Raw genomic sequence first — 14,358 nt, 5'->3', positions numbered from 1 at the left:
CTGCAGAAGCACAGCACAACCCCCCATTCTCAGGCTGTCCAGAAACAAACCTACTACCAAAAAAAAGTACATTTTTGCCCCATTTTGCTCCTCATATAAATCTATTTTCCAAGAAAACCAGCAAATAGGAAGGAACAGACCATAGCATCCAATATTACCGACCTCCTTCCTTCTGAAGGGTGAAAAAAGCATCTCCCATCAGCAAAATCTGTCTTTTTGTCTTCCTTTTGCCTTCCTTAATGGTTCCTTAAAAATAAAGTTCTGAGGTCAAACATTTCTTCCTAAGCAAAGCAAAGACCATCACAATTCTGAGGGAATGTTTATGACCGAGCTATAAAGTGGTGGTAATGGAAATGCTGACAATCCTTTTGCCACAGTGATCCCAGCTGGACCCTCTGATAATAAATTACATAAAATGAGGATTAAAAAGGACTTTCTGATTCACCAGTGGTAAAAACAAGTTGGATTTTCAGCCCTGTTGTGTAGTTTGGTTTGGTTTTTTTTTCAGTAAGTTTTCATTGTGACCCAGAGGCTGGAAGGTTCTAAATTAGTGTTGGGGGTGTGTTAAGATTTTATATTGTGAATATCTCAGCATATCTGAGTCTTTAATACTCTGCTCTTTAAACCTCTGCTCTGCTTAGCTCAGGAAATTTGAAAACTGGTACAATTTTCCTAAAAACATTGTGATTTGATTCACCAGCAAAATAACCAGCTTAAATTTGTCCTAGTGCTGGCTGCACTCTTGGGATCAATTTAGCTTTGTACACAGGCAAAAATGTTCCCCTTGGGAATGGAGATATCAGATTTTCCCAGTGCCTGTGGAACACTGTAACGGGATCAATAGTGACCCAAACCAGCAGGCAGATGGATGTTTCACTGCACAGCCTGGAAAAATGGTCCCAATTTAAAATTCTTCTGGTTAAACAAATAAAAATGCTTGAAGGTCCTGAAAAAAAAACTGTAGATCATCCAGTTTTGGAGCAGTGGATTCCCAGGTTTCCTGGGCAGAGTCCGGCACAGCCGGGCAGTGACACTCAGCCACGAGCATCCCCACTTACAGCTTATGCTAATGAGTCTCATTATTTAATGAACGGCAACATTTAATTAGTGAAACCATTGCCACACATAAAGCTCTGTAACGAGGCTGAGGGCTGAGGGAGGGAGGCAGTCCGGGAGAGGGTGGGTTTGCACTGGAATGTGGCCCCTGGCAAAGGCAGGGACGGGGTTTGCCCTCTGTGCCTTTGCTCCCGGGTTAATTGTTCACTGAAATCCCTCTGGTTTGGGTTTCATTGGCAGAGGGTGTCCCTGCTGGTGGGTGAGGAAGGTGTGTGGATGGCCCAGGTTGCCCATGATACTGTTGGGTCGGTGGGACAGGTCTGAGCTCTGAATTCAGGACTTCAGCCCTCCACTCCCTGCACACACAGCCTGCAGCCTCCCTGCAAACCACCCAGGTGGCCCCAGTTCCTCCCTCTCCCTGGCATGTTTTCTCTCCAAAATCCATCCTCAGACCTGCTCCTATTTTCAGCCAAGTTTTCTTTCCCACCTGAGGGGCTCTCAGCATCCCACGGAGCCAGGAGGAGGCTCCAGCCTGCAGCTCCTCCAGCATCCCTTGCCCAAACAGTTGCTCCCCATCCTGCAGCTCAGGAGGGGTCTAAGTGAGGCATTTGTAGCTTTCTGGAGAGATCCATCTGCTGTGGCTGTTCTGAGAGGAGCCCCTGTGAATCCACACATAAATACCTCCCTGTGTCCCCCAGCTGGAGTCCCTGGAACCCCCGTGGCAGATGGGCTGGGGGAGCCTCAGCAGCATCCTCAGAGCTGCCAAGCAGCCAAGTGGCTTCATGTGCTGCCATTACAGGAGAGGAATTCTGGGACACTGCGTGTCTGGCTGAAAAAGTGATGGTTTAACTGGGGTGAAATCACAGCTGAGAGTTCATCCCTCGGTGGATAAGTGAATGTGGGATGTGAACCCTGGGATGGAGCCACCAGAAACCACCACACGTGGTTTCCTTCATCCCAAAGCCTGTGCTTGTACGTCCACCTGCCCTAAAATTGGCCCCCAAACCCAGGAGGATGTTTTAGAGCCCAGCGTGAAAACCATCTTCAAGCTTTGCTAATGTTTTAAAAAAAATTAACCAGTTAATCAAATATTTCATAGTTAATTTTATTTATTACACTGCTTTTCTCAAGACAGTGTTTTGAAATTGTTGCAAACTGTTATTGTAGCCTTTTTCTAACTGAGAAGTAGCCATTTAAAGAGTAAAACAACACTTCCAAACCAGCCAAAACCACATTCAGCCACAACATATGTGTCAAAAAAACCCAGATTATGATGAAAGCACTTCAAAGAAACTGAACTTTTTAACTTTCTGATATGTACCAGGGACATTTCAAGACATTAAAATGTTGATGGAAGGAGAATTTAACACCTGCCAACCCCTCCTGGTGTCCAGAACTGGGGGAGATGGTGAAATGTCTGGGATGGCCATGGCCCAATGTACCAGGTCCAAGGTGCCCCCAGTTCTATCCTGTTCCACCAGCTCTTCTGGTTCCTGCCTGAATGGAGACCGGGCAGGGAAGGAGAGGATATGGATTGTGCTCAGGGCTGTTGCACACCCATTAATTATAAGATTTTGGTGTCCAGGCTGCACATCCCAGCACAAGGACACGCTGGGCTGAGTGTCTTCATCCACCTTCTGCTCCTCCAGCTTGAGTCATTTCCAACCTAAATGATTCTATGCTAAGCTTTAAAAACACTAAAATAAATTCCAAGTGTCTGGTTTTGTAACAAATTCATACTTTGCAAGTTTGAGAACTCGTGTTCCTTGTGGAGCACATTTTCTTCTGGAACTTTGTCCCTCTGCCTTTATTCATCAGAAGTGTTTTGGTCCTGATTTAACATTATTCTGTGGCTGCTTTATGGACGAGAACCACGTTTGTCTCTCCCCTTCTTGCATCTGCCACGGAGACAAAAAGCTGATACTCTGCACCTGTCCCCGCTTCACAAGCAGCTGAAACAAGATTCAGGCGCTGAACAGAGTGCCAGTAATGACTCAGTATGGAAATAAGACTTGTTTCTTTTAGACTCAGTATGGAAATAAGACTTATTTCTTTTAAACTCTATTATGTGGCAGCACAAGGCAGCAGGCACACGTTCCGCTGGCGCTGCCGATCCGCCGGGCCCTGCTCACAATCTTCTCCCGGTGCTTTCTCAACAACCCTGAGACAAAAGGAGAAAATACTGGTTTTTCCTCTCTGAGACTGATGCACATCTGCTCCAGTCCCTATTTACATTTTTTAATGTTAACAAGGCACTGTTAAAATACAAGAAAGTGGAGCAAAAATAGAGGAGATGTCGCAGACCCCAGGCTGCAGCCAACCTGCACTTCAGTTTGCCAAGTGTCCACCAACATTTCAGTAGAAACTTGTTTAATAGACCCCCCGAGGGGTGATTTCCCAACATCCCTGAAGGTTGTTAAGATCTGGCTGAGTGAAGCCCCAGATGATGCTGGACTGGATGCGCCCCAAGGTCCCTTCCTGTCAACACAGCCATGATCTGGATTTCCTGGGGCTGCTGTTTTTAAGAGAGTTGAATCCAAACCATTGCTATGAGTGTAGGTTATAAATACTGTGGTCCTCATCTGCTGCTGATGGTTTTGAGCCACCAAATCTTCCCTGTGAGGGTGGGGAGGCCCTGGCACAGATTACCCAGAGAAGCTGTGGCTGCCCCTGGATCCCTGGAAATGTTTCAAGGCCAGGTTGGAGCAACCCGGGACAGTGGAAGGTATCCCTGCCCATGGCAGGGGGTGGGAATGGGATTGTCTTTAAGGTCCCTTCCAACCCAAACCACCCTGTGATTCTATATTGAAATAGTACATCTGGAAACATCTGGGGGAGCTGGGGCAAGAACTGTGGAAACTTTAAGAAACTCGTGAAACTTCTGTAGCAAACTCACTGCTACCTGCTGTCCACCTTAACCAGTCCAGCTTCCTTCTTCACTTGGATTATACTGTCCCTAATTCAACAACAGTTTAGTTTCCAAGTCTTTTATCTGTTCCCTGTCTTTAAAAAAAAAAAAACCACAACCCTTTTGTTATGGTGAATAAACCCCATCCATTCCTCATCACAATAAACACGGCAATTTTTTGCAACTACAAAATTCATCTCTTTAAAAAGTACTAATTGCTCCTTTTGGAAAAAAAGGGCCTGAATGTTCCTGTTCCAGCCCAGAAGGAGCAGCATGTGCACTGTGCTCTCAAGATTGTTTATCTTCTCTGCTCCTCTATTCTTAATATTCTCCACTTCAGTTCTTCTGAAGCCTGACAGGCTCCATATAAAAAGAAAATGGGTAAATGATTTAAACAGTAGCCATCTTAGGGTTGAGCTGAATGTAAAACAGCGAGTAAAATATTCTTTTTGTTACCATCCTAGTGTGGAAAGCCGTGAAAAACCATGGAAAGCCGTGGAAAGACTTTGTACCCTGCTCAGCAGGTCATCTTCATCCCTCAGAGAGGCACTGACATGATTGTTTCTCTCCCCATTTATACAACATCAGAATTAAATGCAGAGATACCCACCTCCTGAAGGACACAGCTCGAGAAATAAAAGGCAGTGAAGGTCTGAGGATGTGGCTTTGCTGAGGTCCACAGAGTGTCACCCAGGAGAGGAGGGAGAGGGTCGCTCTTGGAAACCACTTTTCCAGTTTTCCAACTTGCTTGATTCACGTCTCTGTCAAAAGTTAAAGATGAGTAAAAACTGCTCTTTGTGGCCCATGGAATGATGTAATTTAACAACTATGATTTGTGCTATTAATTGCTCCTGTTTGGTGCTTTCTGCCACAATTTCATCTCAAATTCACCACCAGAAGCTCACCCCCCATCAGCTGATGTCTCCAAAGCTTTCTGCAGGTTTATTGCTGTCCTAATATTTGGGAAATAGGATTCACTGTTGAGGAATATAAGGAAAATTATGTCACTTGCCCTAATTTTGTGAAGAATAAAAAATACTGGGAGCTTCCTGGAAGACAGAGAGGCCACCTCCTTTTCCCATAAAACCAAGCACAGGGTACATCTTGGAGACAGGCTCCTCCAAGGCAGACAGCAATTTGAGCTGTAAAACTGTTTCTCATCCTCAGTGGCTTCGTGCCATTGCAAACAGGAGGTAAAACTTACTTTAGAGTGTATTTGATGCAACAATATTGAGCTTGACCCATTAGCTGGTTTTGAACAGTCAAATTTTTCCCTCTCACTGTTAATTCAACCTGAAAAATCCCCTATTCAGAGTGAAAGGCTTTATTTAAGACTCCATGGAAAGGTTGGAGGGGTTGGCTACCCAGAGTGCATAGGGATGGACAAAATTATTAGAACAAATCCCATTTTCAGTGACCCAGGCATTGATCCAGGAGTCCAGAGCAGAGTTGTGTGAAGCAGAGTCAAAAACTCCCTGGAAGGTGAGGATTGCACCAGGACTCTCATTCTGGGGCCACTTAAAGCCTCTCCTCTCTCCCCATCATGAGAGATTTGCCCTCCTGGGCAGGCACAGCCTATAAATTGTCCCCACTGAAGAACTTCTGAGGTCTCTGCTTGGAAAAACAAAGATTTGTGCAAACAAGGCTTCAGGCTCCGGAAAACAGGAATTTCCAGTCAGAGCTGCCTGTCAAGCTGTTGGCACAATAATTTGGCATGGAGTGACAGACAAGGGGGAATGGCTTCCCACTGCCAGAGGGCAGGGTTAGATGGGATATTGGGAAGGAATTCTTCCCTGTGAGGGTGGGGAGGCCCTGGCACAGAGAAGCTGTGGCTGCCCCATCCCTGGAAGTGCCCAAGGCCAGGTTGGAGCAGCCTGGGCTAGTGAAAGGTGTCCCTGCCCACGGCAAGGGGTGAAATAAGATGAGCCCTAAGGTCCCTTCCTACCCAAACCATTCCAGGATTCTGTGATGATGAATTATTTCTGGTAGATTTTTCACATCTTGGCCGCAGGAAGAGACACGCAGATCAAGCTTCATCCCCCCCAGGGAAATCCAACAGCAATATTTTAGCACTGGAAAACACAATTTATTTCATGTCTGGAGTAAATGACCCAAAATTGAGATGGAACCTGCCCCACACTGCCCACACAGATCAGGTTGCTGGGACACCAAAGCCATCCAGTTGAAGCAAACACCCAAAATGAGCCCAATCTGTTGATAAAACCCAAGGATGGAGTTTCCTAGACAAGCAGTGTCTCCCCCAGATTTCCTGGCAGTGATCCCAACTCCTGCAGAAAGGCTTGTGAGCCAGATCTCTGTGTTTTTCAGAGGCAGCAGTAGATATTTGATGAGCTCTGTGAAGAGAGTTGTTGATTCACTGGAAAATACAGCAGAAACTGGGTAAAACCAAATCAAATCAATTTAAGCTGCTGACACATCCCTGGATTGGGGAGTGAAATGTAAAAAGGGTTTGTAAGCAAAGCAATGACTTGGTTACCCACACAGAAGAATTAATTTCTGATTTCGTATTAAGTATATTCAGAATAAAATTACCAAGTGTGATCTGAGAACTAAAGAAAAAAACCCACCTTTTTGAAAATTTTTTGGAAATGGAAAGATTGAGTGATGGTTTTCAATGGGAATAATCTGAGGAAAATGAAAATATAACTTATTAAATGTCTCCTATTATTTTAAAATACCTAAATACTTGTAATTAAAAATTTATCCTTGCTCTTTTGTAACTGGGGAACAAAAAAATGGAATTACAGTTTTAAACATTGATGTAACTTTTCCCCTAGTTTTGCCAATAAATGTAGATGTCCAGAGGTTCAGCCAAAGAGATGCTGCAAATTGGACAGAAATGGGGGGATTTAATCCCTTTCCAACATTCAGGGGGCTTTTAAAAAGCTGCATTTACAAGAAATTATTCTGTTTGTGGGTGTTTGTTGTGACATGAAAAACCAGCAGCATTGAAGAGATGAAAGTTCCGTGTTTGAGCTGGAATTCACAAGCCCTCCTGGGGTCCCTGAGCAGGAACTGTTGAGCTGTGATAACCCTCCTCATCTTAAAACCCAAGTTTTATAGGGTGATTAATGTAGTCTGGAATTATTTACTCGTCTAAACATTAGGAAAAGATTTTGTATTCTTAAAAAAAAAAATTATTTTCAGTGACATTTCTTCAACTGAAAGACTTTGCAAGTGCAAAGCAGTGTGTGCTGCCAGCACAGTTACAAAGGCTTTGGGCTTTTAATCCAGCTCCTTTTAATGCATTTTACTATAAATTCCTGTTTTAGTGCCTCTTGTGTCAGCACAGAGCAGAGCTGGGAGGTGTGTGGATTTTTAACTTTGCCTTTCTCTTATTTTTCCCCTTAAATGTGAACCTCTTACATTTCTGATGCTCATTTGGGACATAATTAAAACAGCCCTTAGAACAGTCTTAGAAGGTCCTCCACCTTCATCATCTCCAGGAATACTCATAAAGCAAATGTGTTTTAGATGAAGTCCCAGCCTTCATTGGGAAGAGAAAGGAATCTTCTCCATCCTTTTGAGTGTTCATGCCCACATTACAATATTATTAATTATTTTGCTATGCAGTAGTTAGGTTCTGTCCGAGGCCAATATTTAGTGGAAGGACACCAAGCAGCAGAAAAAAAAATAGATGAATAAAGTTATATAAACTGTTGAAGCCATTGGTGGGAAGATCTGCTCTGAGGTGTAAAGTTTCTAATCTTCTCCTCCTTCTTTAACTCCTCAGGGGTCCTTGTAACACAAATTAGGGTTATTTTCCTGTTAATTCCATGTGCAGGAAAACACCACTGGCTGCTGCAGCTGCTCCATGCCCGGCTCTGGAGGAGTTGTGCTCCATGAAATCCCCTGCAAATACTTCCTGGCAGGAAGCACTGAGGGGAACACAGGTTTTTTTCCCTGTACTTTATGGATAATCCCCTCTGGAGCAGCTCAACCAGCTGGGTCAGACGCTGCCCAGCCACCCAAGGCTCCAGGGAGTTGTTTGTGCAGGGAGTTGTTGTGAGGGTGGTGCATGAAAGGTGGTTAAATATGTTTTACTGCACTTGGATTTGCCACCTCCCGACCTTGCTGAGGCTTATTTCCTTTCTCTCCATGTCCTGGGAGTCTGTAAAAAGCTCCAGTGCTTCCCAGGAGGCTTTTGCAGCCACACATTAAATGTGGGTTTTGATGCAGGATGCAGAGGGCGTTTCCAATGGCCTGGAAAGTTGTGGGGTTTTTAAAATGAAAATTAAATAAAGAGGTAACTTCTATTCATCAAGGTTTGAATGAAAAAAGTAATATTCATTTAGATGTCACAAATGAAAAACAAAGAAGGAGGAAGAGGGCAGGAGCAGAGACTGTTCAGCCTGGATCCCCAGGACCCACTGCCCTTGCAGGGCTGCACATTCCTGGTGCTGAGGGGCTTCCCAAAAATATCCATATATGGAAAAGGAATGCATTCATCAGCCTGAAAATTAAGTTTTCTCGATTCCTAAGAATTTAATTCAATGAACATACCAAGAGGTCATTCCCTTTCTACTTTTCCTTAGCTTTGGGTCCCTGCACCACCACGCAAGCTGTGCCATCGAGCAAGGTGGGCATTGTCCTTACACAATTTTACAAGGTGTGCCTGGTCTTGCATGATCATACATGGTCCTTCCATCACTGTCCAAGGTGTTCCTGGTCCCTGTGTTGCCAGGTAAGGTGTGCATGGTCCCTGTGCCATCAGAAAGGTGTGGGTGGTCCCTGTGCCACCACGCAAGATGTTCCTGGTCCCTGTGGTGCCATGCCAGGTGTGCACGGTCCTTACATCATCAAGTAGGGTGTGTATAGTCCTTGCATCATCAAACAAGCCATGAGTGGTTCTTGCATCATCAAGCAAGGTGTGCACGGTCCCTGTGCCACCTTGTAAGGTGTGCATTGTCCTTACACCGTTAAACAAGGTGCCATGGTCCTTGCACCATCATACAGGGTGTGCACGGTCCCTGCAGCACCGTGCAGGAAGCACAAGACAGCAGCAGCCTCCCGTGTCAGCCTTCCTTGCCTAGAGCGGGGCACGTCCCCGAGAGCCGCCGCACCCCTGGTGCAGCCCTGGTTCAGCGGAGGCCCCGAGGGCCAGGCAGGCAGGGGCAGCAGCTGCAGAGCCCGAGGGCCGCGCTGAGCAGGGCCGAGAGCCTGGATGGGCGCTGGTACCGTCGGGCCCTCTTCACCTCGGCCTGTGCGGCGCAGTCGAGGGAGCGCAGCACGTGCTGCTCCACGCTGTCGGCCGCCCCGTGCTGCTGGGCCAGCAGCCCCTCCAGCTGCAGGAACAGCCCCCGCAGCTCCGCCATCTGCGCCTCCAGCTCCAGGAGCTGCCGCTGGCGCGCCTGGGCCACGCTGAGGTGGTGCTTGGCCTTGAGCTCCTCCAGGTCCTGGCCGACGATGCGCGGCCCCCCAGGGCTCTCGGCCAGCTGCTCCACGTCCTGAGCGCCCAGGGCGATGCCCGCCAGCTCCGCCTGCCTCTGGATCTGCTCCTTGAGGCGCTGGCGTAGCGGCTCTCCCGGGCGTAGTGGCGGGCGAGGACGGCGCCGAACCTCCTCACGAGCAGGCCAGAGCTGCGTCTGGCGCACGCGGGGCCGCTCGCCCCGAGCCGCCGCCGGGCCCGTGGGCAGAGCGCCAGCCGGGGCTGCAGGGCGCGGCCTGGCGGGCGAAGGCGGCTCGGGCGTCGCCCAGGCCCGTTCTCCCGGGCCATGCTCTGCTCCGAGGTGCAGCACAGCACCGTCTGCTGCGTCCTGTCGATGGTCTCCGAGAGCTGCTCCAGCTGGTCCAGCGCCCGCCACAGCTCGGCTGCCTCCTGCAGCACCCGCCCCACGGGGCTGGCGTCATCCCCGGCCAGTGCCGGGTTGTCGAAGCCCATGGTGTCCTCGTGCGGGTCCCCCTCGGCCGCCACGCGCTGCCGCAGCTCCGCCAGACGGTCCCTCATGGTCCGCAGGGGCCTCCGGCACCGTCCGTGTGGCACAGTAGCCTGGCAGGGGAGGCGTGAGGAGCCAGAGCTCCCACGGCAACAGGAGCCGTTCGAGCCTTTCCCTCCCGGCACCCAAGCAAATATTGATGGAGGAGGGAAGGTATCCTGCGTCAGCTCGAGGCAGGACAGGTTTGTCCAAGAAGCCGAGCGGTGGGAAGGCCTGGAGAGGGAGTGCTGCCAGCACCGCTGGCACCTGCGTCACGGGACAGGCTCTGCTGCCTCAGCACCTCACCCTCCGAGGCCTCACACAAAGACACTTTTGTTCACTCAGAAACAAAGACATGCAGACATCTGGGGGTAGGTGAGGAGGACACCCACCCGGCTCCTGAAATGCCTTCACACGGCTCCAAAGGATAAAGGTGCACAAACACACCTCAGACCTCACAAAGTACCCCCAAAACCTGCTCCCAGTGAGGATGGTACAGCTGAAGGGCAACTCACCCAGGACCACACAGAATATGCTGGGTTGGAAGGGATGCATGAGGATCATCAAATCCCATCCTTAGCCCTTCACAGGACACCCCAAGGGTCACACCATGTGCCTGAGAAAATTGTCCAAATGCTTCTTGCACTCGAATCATCCCACTCCAGTGCCTGTTGAGAACTGGAAAGGTGGGATGGAGGCAAAGCTTGGCCTCCTCCTCCTGCAGGAAGGTTCCATGGGACCACTGATGGCACAGGCAGTGTGTGAAGCGTTGTAATGGTGGATGGAAAAAGGTGCTTTAGGGGTTTCCAGGCTGGAAATGAGCACTGGGTTGACCAGCTGTGCTGCATATTCAGGGAAGAGCAGGTTTTAGTCCACGTGCTGCTGAAATGTATAAAAATCACAACTAAATCTATAAAAATTATCAATAAAAATACTGCTATAAAATGCATTTCTGAAGTGCACAGGAAGAATAATTGAATTGTTCTCTACCACTCTGGTATTTTATATCATGTATTTTATAACATATGACCTAAACAGGATGATATAAAGTATGTAACAGCTATGATATAATATCAACATAATATTTACAGAGGGACAGCAAAGGGGCATTTGGCAAAGGTGAAGCAGCTCTGAAGGGAGCAGAATTCCTTCCCTCCAATGCCATGTGATGGATGTACACAGTGAGGGGGCTCCAGTATCTCTGCAAAACAAGTTTAATTTTGTTCTCTGTAACCAACATGGCCAAGAAATAAAAAAAAAAAAAAAGCCCTTTTGTTCCTGGGGCTTGGAGGATGAGTGTTGTGTTAAAAAGCAGATATTCATTCCCATCAGAGAGGAAATGCCACTGGAATCAGTGCAATAAAGTGAAATGTCAAATAAGTCACAGGATTAAGGAGAAAAGTCAAAACAGACTCACAGAAACACAGAAACATTGAGGGTGGAAAAGACCTCTGAGATCATCAAGCCTAGTCCATGCCCAATCCCCACCTTGTCACCCAGGTCAGAGCACTGAGTGCCACGTCCTTGGGCACCACCAGGGATGGGGACTCTACCACCTCCCTGTGCAGCCCCTTCCAATGCCTGACCACCCTTTCCAGGAAGAAATTCTTCCCAAGTTTATTCAGTGTATTTAGTGTCAGCTCCCCGGCCGAGCCCGGAGCCCCCTGGCAGTTCTACATAAACCCAGCCCCATCCACCCCCAAGAATCCCTGGTTAAACAATATTATCACTGCTATTTAACAAGAGGGCAAGAACAGAGATGAAAAAAAAGAGCATTTCCTTGTTTTGCATGAAATAGCCCTTAAAAAACAGGTAAAACCTCCTGGAGCTGAGACTCACCCCCTGAACCCACCCTGGTCCCACAGTGGCCAAGGGAGCTGGTCCAGGAGCCTCCTCCTCACCTGCTCATTTCACAGCATTTTTAGCCATTTCACAGCATTTTAAGGCATTTTTCACTTCTTCTTCCAAGAAATCATTACTTGCTCCTCTCCTTTTTCCCAGAAAAATGGTATTTTGGAGCCAGGTCAGATGGTGATTGGGGTAACAGATCCCCAGTGAGCTGCCACACTCACCTCTGGCTAAGGTGAGGGTCTCCATCCCATCCTGCTCAACATCTTCCCACTTTTTAAAAGCTTCTATATCCACTTTCTAAAAGTTCCTATATTCAGTTTATAAAACTTTTAAAAGCATAAAATCATCCAGTTGAATAAAAAAGTGATTTTCTTTTTACATTAAAAACTCAATTTCACCAATTTTTTTGTATTTTTTTAACATCTCAACTATTCAGGAAACAATGCAAACCCAAAAATAAGAGTTTCTCTTTTTATTTTTTTTTTATTAAGACAATCCCACAGCTGGAAAATGAAACATCCTAGATTACATCAGTGACTTCAAAAAAACTCTAGAAAAAAATCTTTACAAATTTACATTTGTACAATACAAAAAACTAACAGCTCATTGCATATAAATATTACATTTGGTCTGCCAACACGTGGCATCAAAATCCCTGAAGTATTCATTAAAGGGACCTGAGATAGCAGATGTGAAGATATGGGCATAAATATCACCTGAAAAAAAAAATTAATATAGAAAGTAGACATAATTCTAATAGTTTTGTGCATTTTTGGAGTATTTTAAATCCAGAACATGACCTGGAGAGCCTAAATCACGTGAATTCTGTAGTATTTCTACATGAAATCTGCTCTAATGGAGGAATGAAGAGCCTGAATTAGTATTTCTACAGAAAAAGAATCCTCAGACGTTGAGTTCTGAGCACACCCGAGCAGCCACCACTCTGCCAGGAGGCATTTTAAGAAAAGAAACAGTGGATTTGGATTTTACTGGGAATATTCCGGCAGGATTTCACCCCCACCCCCCACCCAGGCAACACCTGACAGACCTAAAAATCAGGAAGATCCGCAGCACTTGCCAATTAAATCCCCCAAACTGAGGAACTGCTCCAAATTGTCCACTGGTTGAAACATCCCCCAAATATTTACACGCTTCCCAGTTCCCCAGTGTGGCTCCGGTTACTAGCAGGAGTAGTAACTCCAAGCGCTCGCTTTCACTTGGAAGTCTCACAAACTCCTCTCAGGGACCTGCACCCACCCACTCCAATGTATTTCAGCACCATTTTTCTAACACTAAGGTTAAGGTTGTGACAGCAATTCCACTGGGAATCTCATTTTTCAGGGATTCGTAGCACTGTTGTGTAAATTTGCTGTGGGCCGAACAGGACAGAGTAAAAATCTACAAGATTCCAACGGGTCTTTGCATTTCTAAGACTAAAAAAAGGACAGGTTTTGGACTAAATTTTGCAGGCTGTTACTTAGTGTACAGAAAGGAGTTCTTTTTCCCTGTGTAAACCTCAGATACACTAAAGATTTGGGAATTATGTCTCGCTCATGCACAGGAATCTTCTATAATACACACTGTAAGAACACAATGACAGCTCCCTATCTACTAAATATAGGTTAGCTTTGGGTGGTTAACTGCTCCTTTAGGAAATATTCAGCATTTTATAAAACTTTGCAGGATGGTTTTGAAATAAAAAGATAAAATTAAGAAATGTAAACACACAAAGACATTTTTAACCCATTAAATCCATGACAGGATGCTCCAGGTCAGGACACGACACCCTTAAACCTACAGTTGTTCACTTTTCCTTGTTGTTCACCACTCAAAGATGAAATATAATCAAGTTCTTATTAAAATTAATGATTGTTAATCTCATTTTCTCACATTAATACTCTGCAATTTGGAGTGGTTGGCAAAAACATTCCCGAGACAACCAGGAACAGCTTTTCCAAATGCTTGGCAAAGTTCATCTTGCTTTTGGGAGTCAAGAGAGCCTCCAAATATTTTAATTTTTTAAATTAAAAACTCTCTACTACACACCCAGTGTCAGCTCTTTTCCAGTACTACTCAGTCCTTCCACTTCCATGCAGGAGAAGCAGCTGAGGTGGACACCAAGGAAAAAATTCCAGGAAAATCACAACAGGACGCAAAATTTTAAGCAGCCATGATTCTGTTTAGCTTTTGTGTCTGCAGGGTGGGGGTGGTTGGGATAAGGGGGCAGCCTCTGCTTGGTTGATGGAGAAAGGAGTGATGGAAAGAGGAAGGAAGGATAAAACTGCCCAGGATCCATTGAAATTCAAGCACCAACACAAAGGTTGTTTAGAACAGGAATACCTGGAGAGGCTGGAAGCACAGGAATTCTACATGGGAGACATAAGCCCAGGCCAGGAGCACAGGTATTCCAGGATCCCAAGTGAACTGTGTTTTCCAAGGCTGAGGAAAGGATGTGCTGCCTCAGCTGACCTGGCAGTGGTCCCACTCTGGGTATGGATGGCCACAGAGGTGCAGCCAAGAAACAATCCTCAAACTTTCCATCTTCATTAAATCTGCCTCCAGACATTTAGGAATGTTGCTAGTAAACACAATAAGGCAGATATAAAA

General features: G+C 46.4%; 1 protein-coding gene across 1 annotated transcript; it reads right to left on the bottom strand.

Moving 5' to 3' along the window:
* Nucleotides 1-9,066: 9,066 nt before the first annotated feature.
* Nucleotides 9,067-9,932, bottom strand: LOC108642045 (syntaxin-11-like). The gene is given in 2 exon segments (XM_018086450.3): nucleotides 9,067-9,491; nucleotides 9,494-9,932. Coding segments are annotated over 2 exon segments (864 nt in total).
* Nucleotides 9,933-14,358: the final 4,426 nt, after the last annotated feature.

Source organism: Manacus vitellinus, unplaced genomic scaffold (assembly GCF_001715985.3).
Source record: "Manacus vitellinus isolate BGI_N305 unplaced genomic scaffold, ASM171598v3 scaffold_95_pilon, whole genome shotgun sequence".
Taxonomy (NCBI): Eukaryota; Metazoa; Chordata; class Aves; order Passeriformes; family Pipridae; genus Manacus; species Manacus vitellinus.
This window is presented reverse-complemented; position numbering and strand designations above follow the sequence as displayed.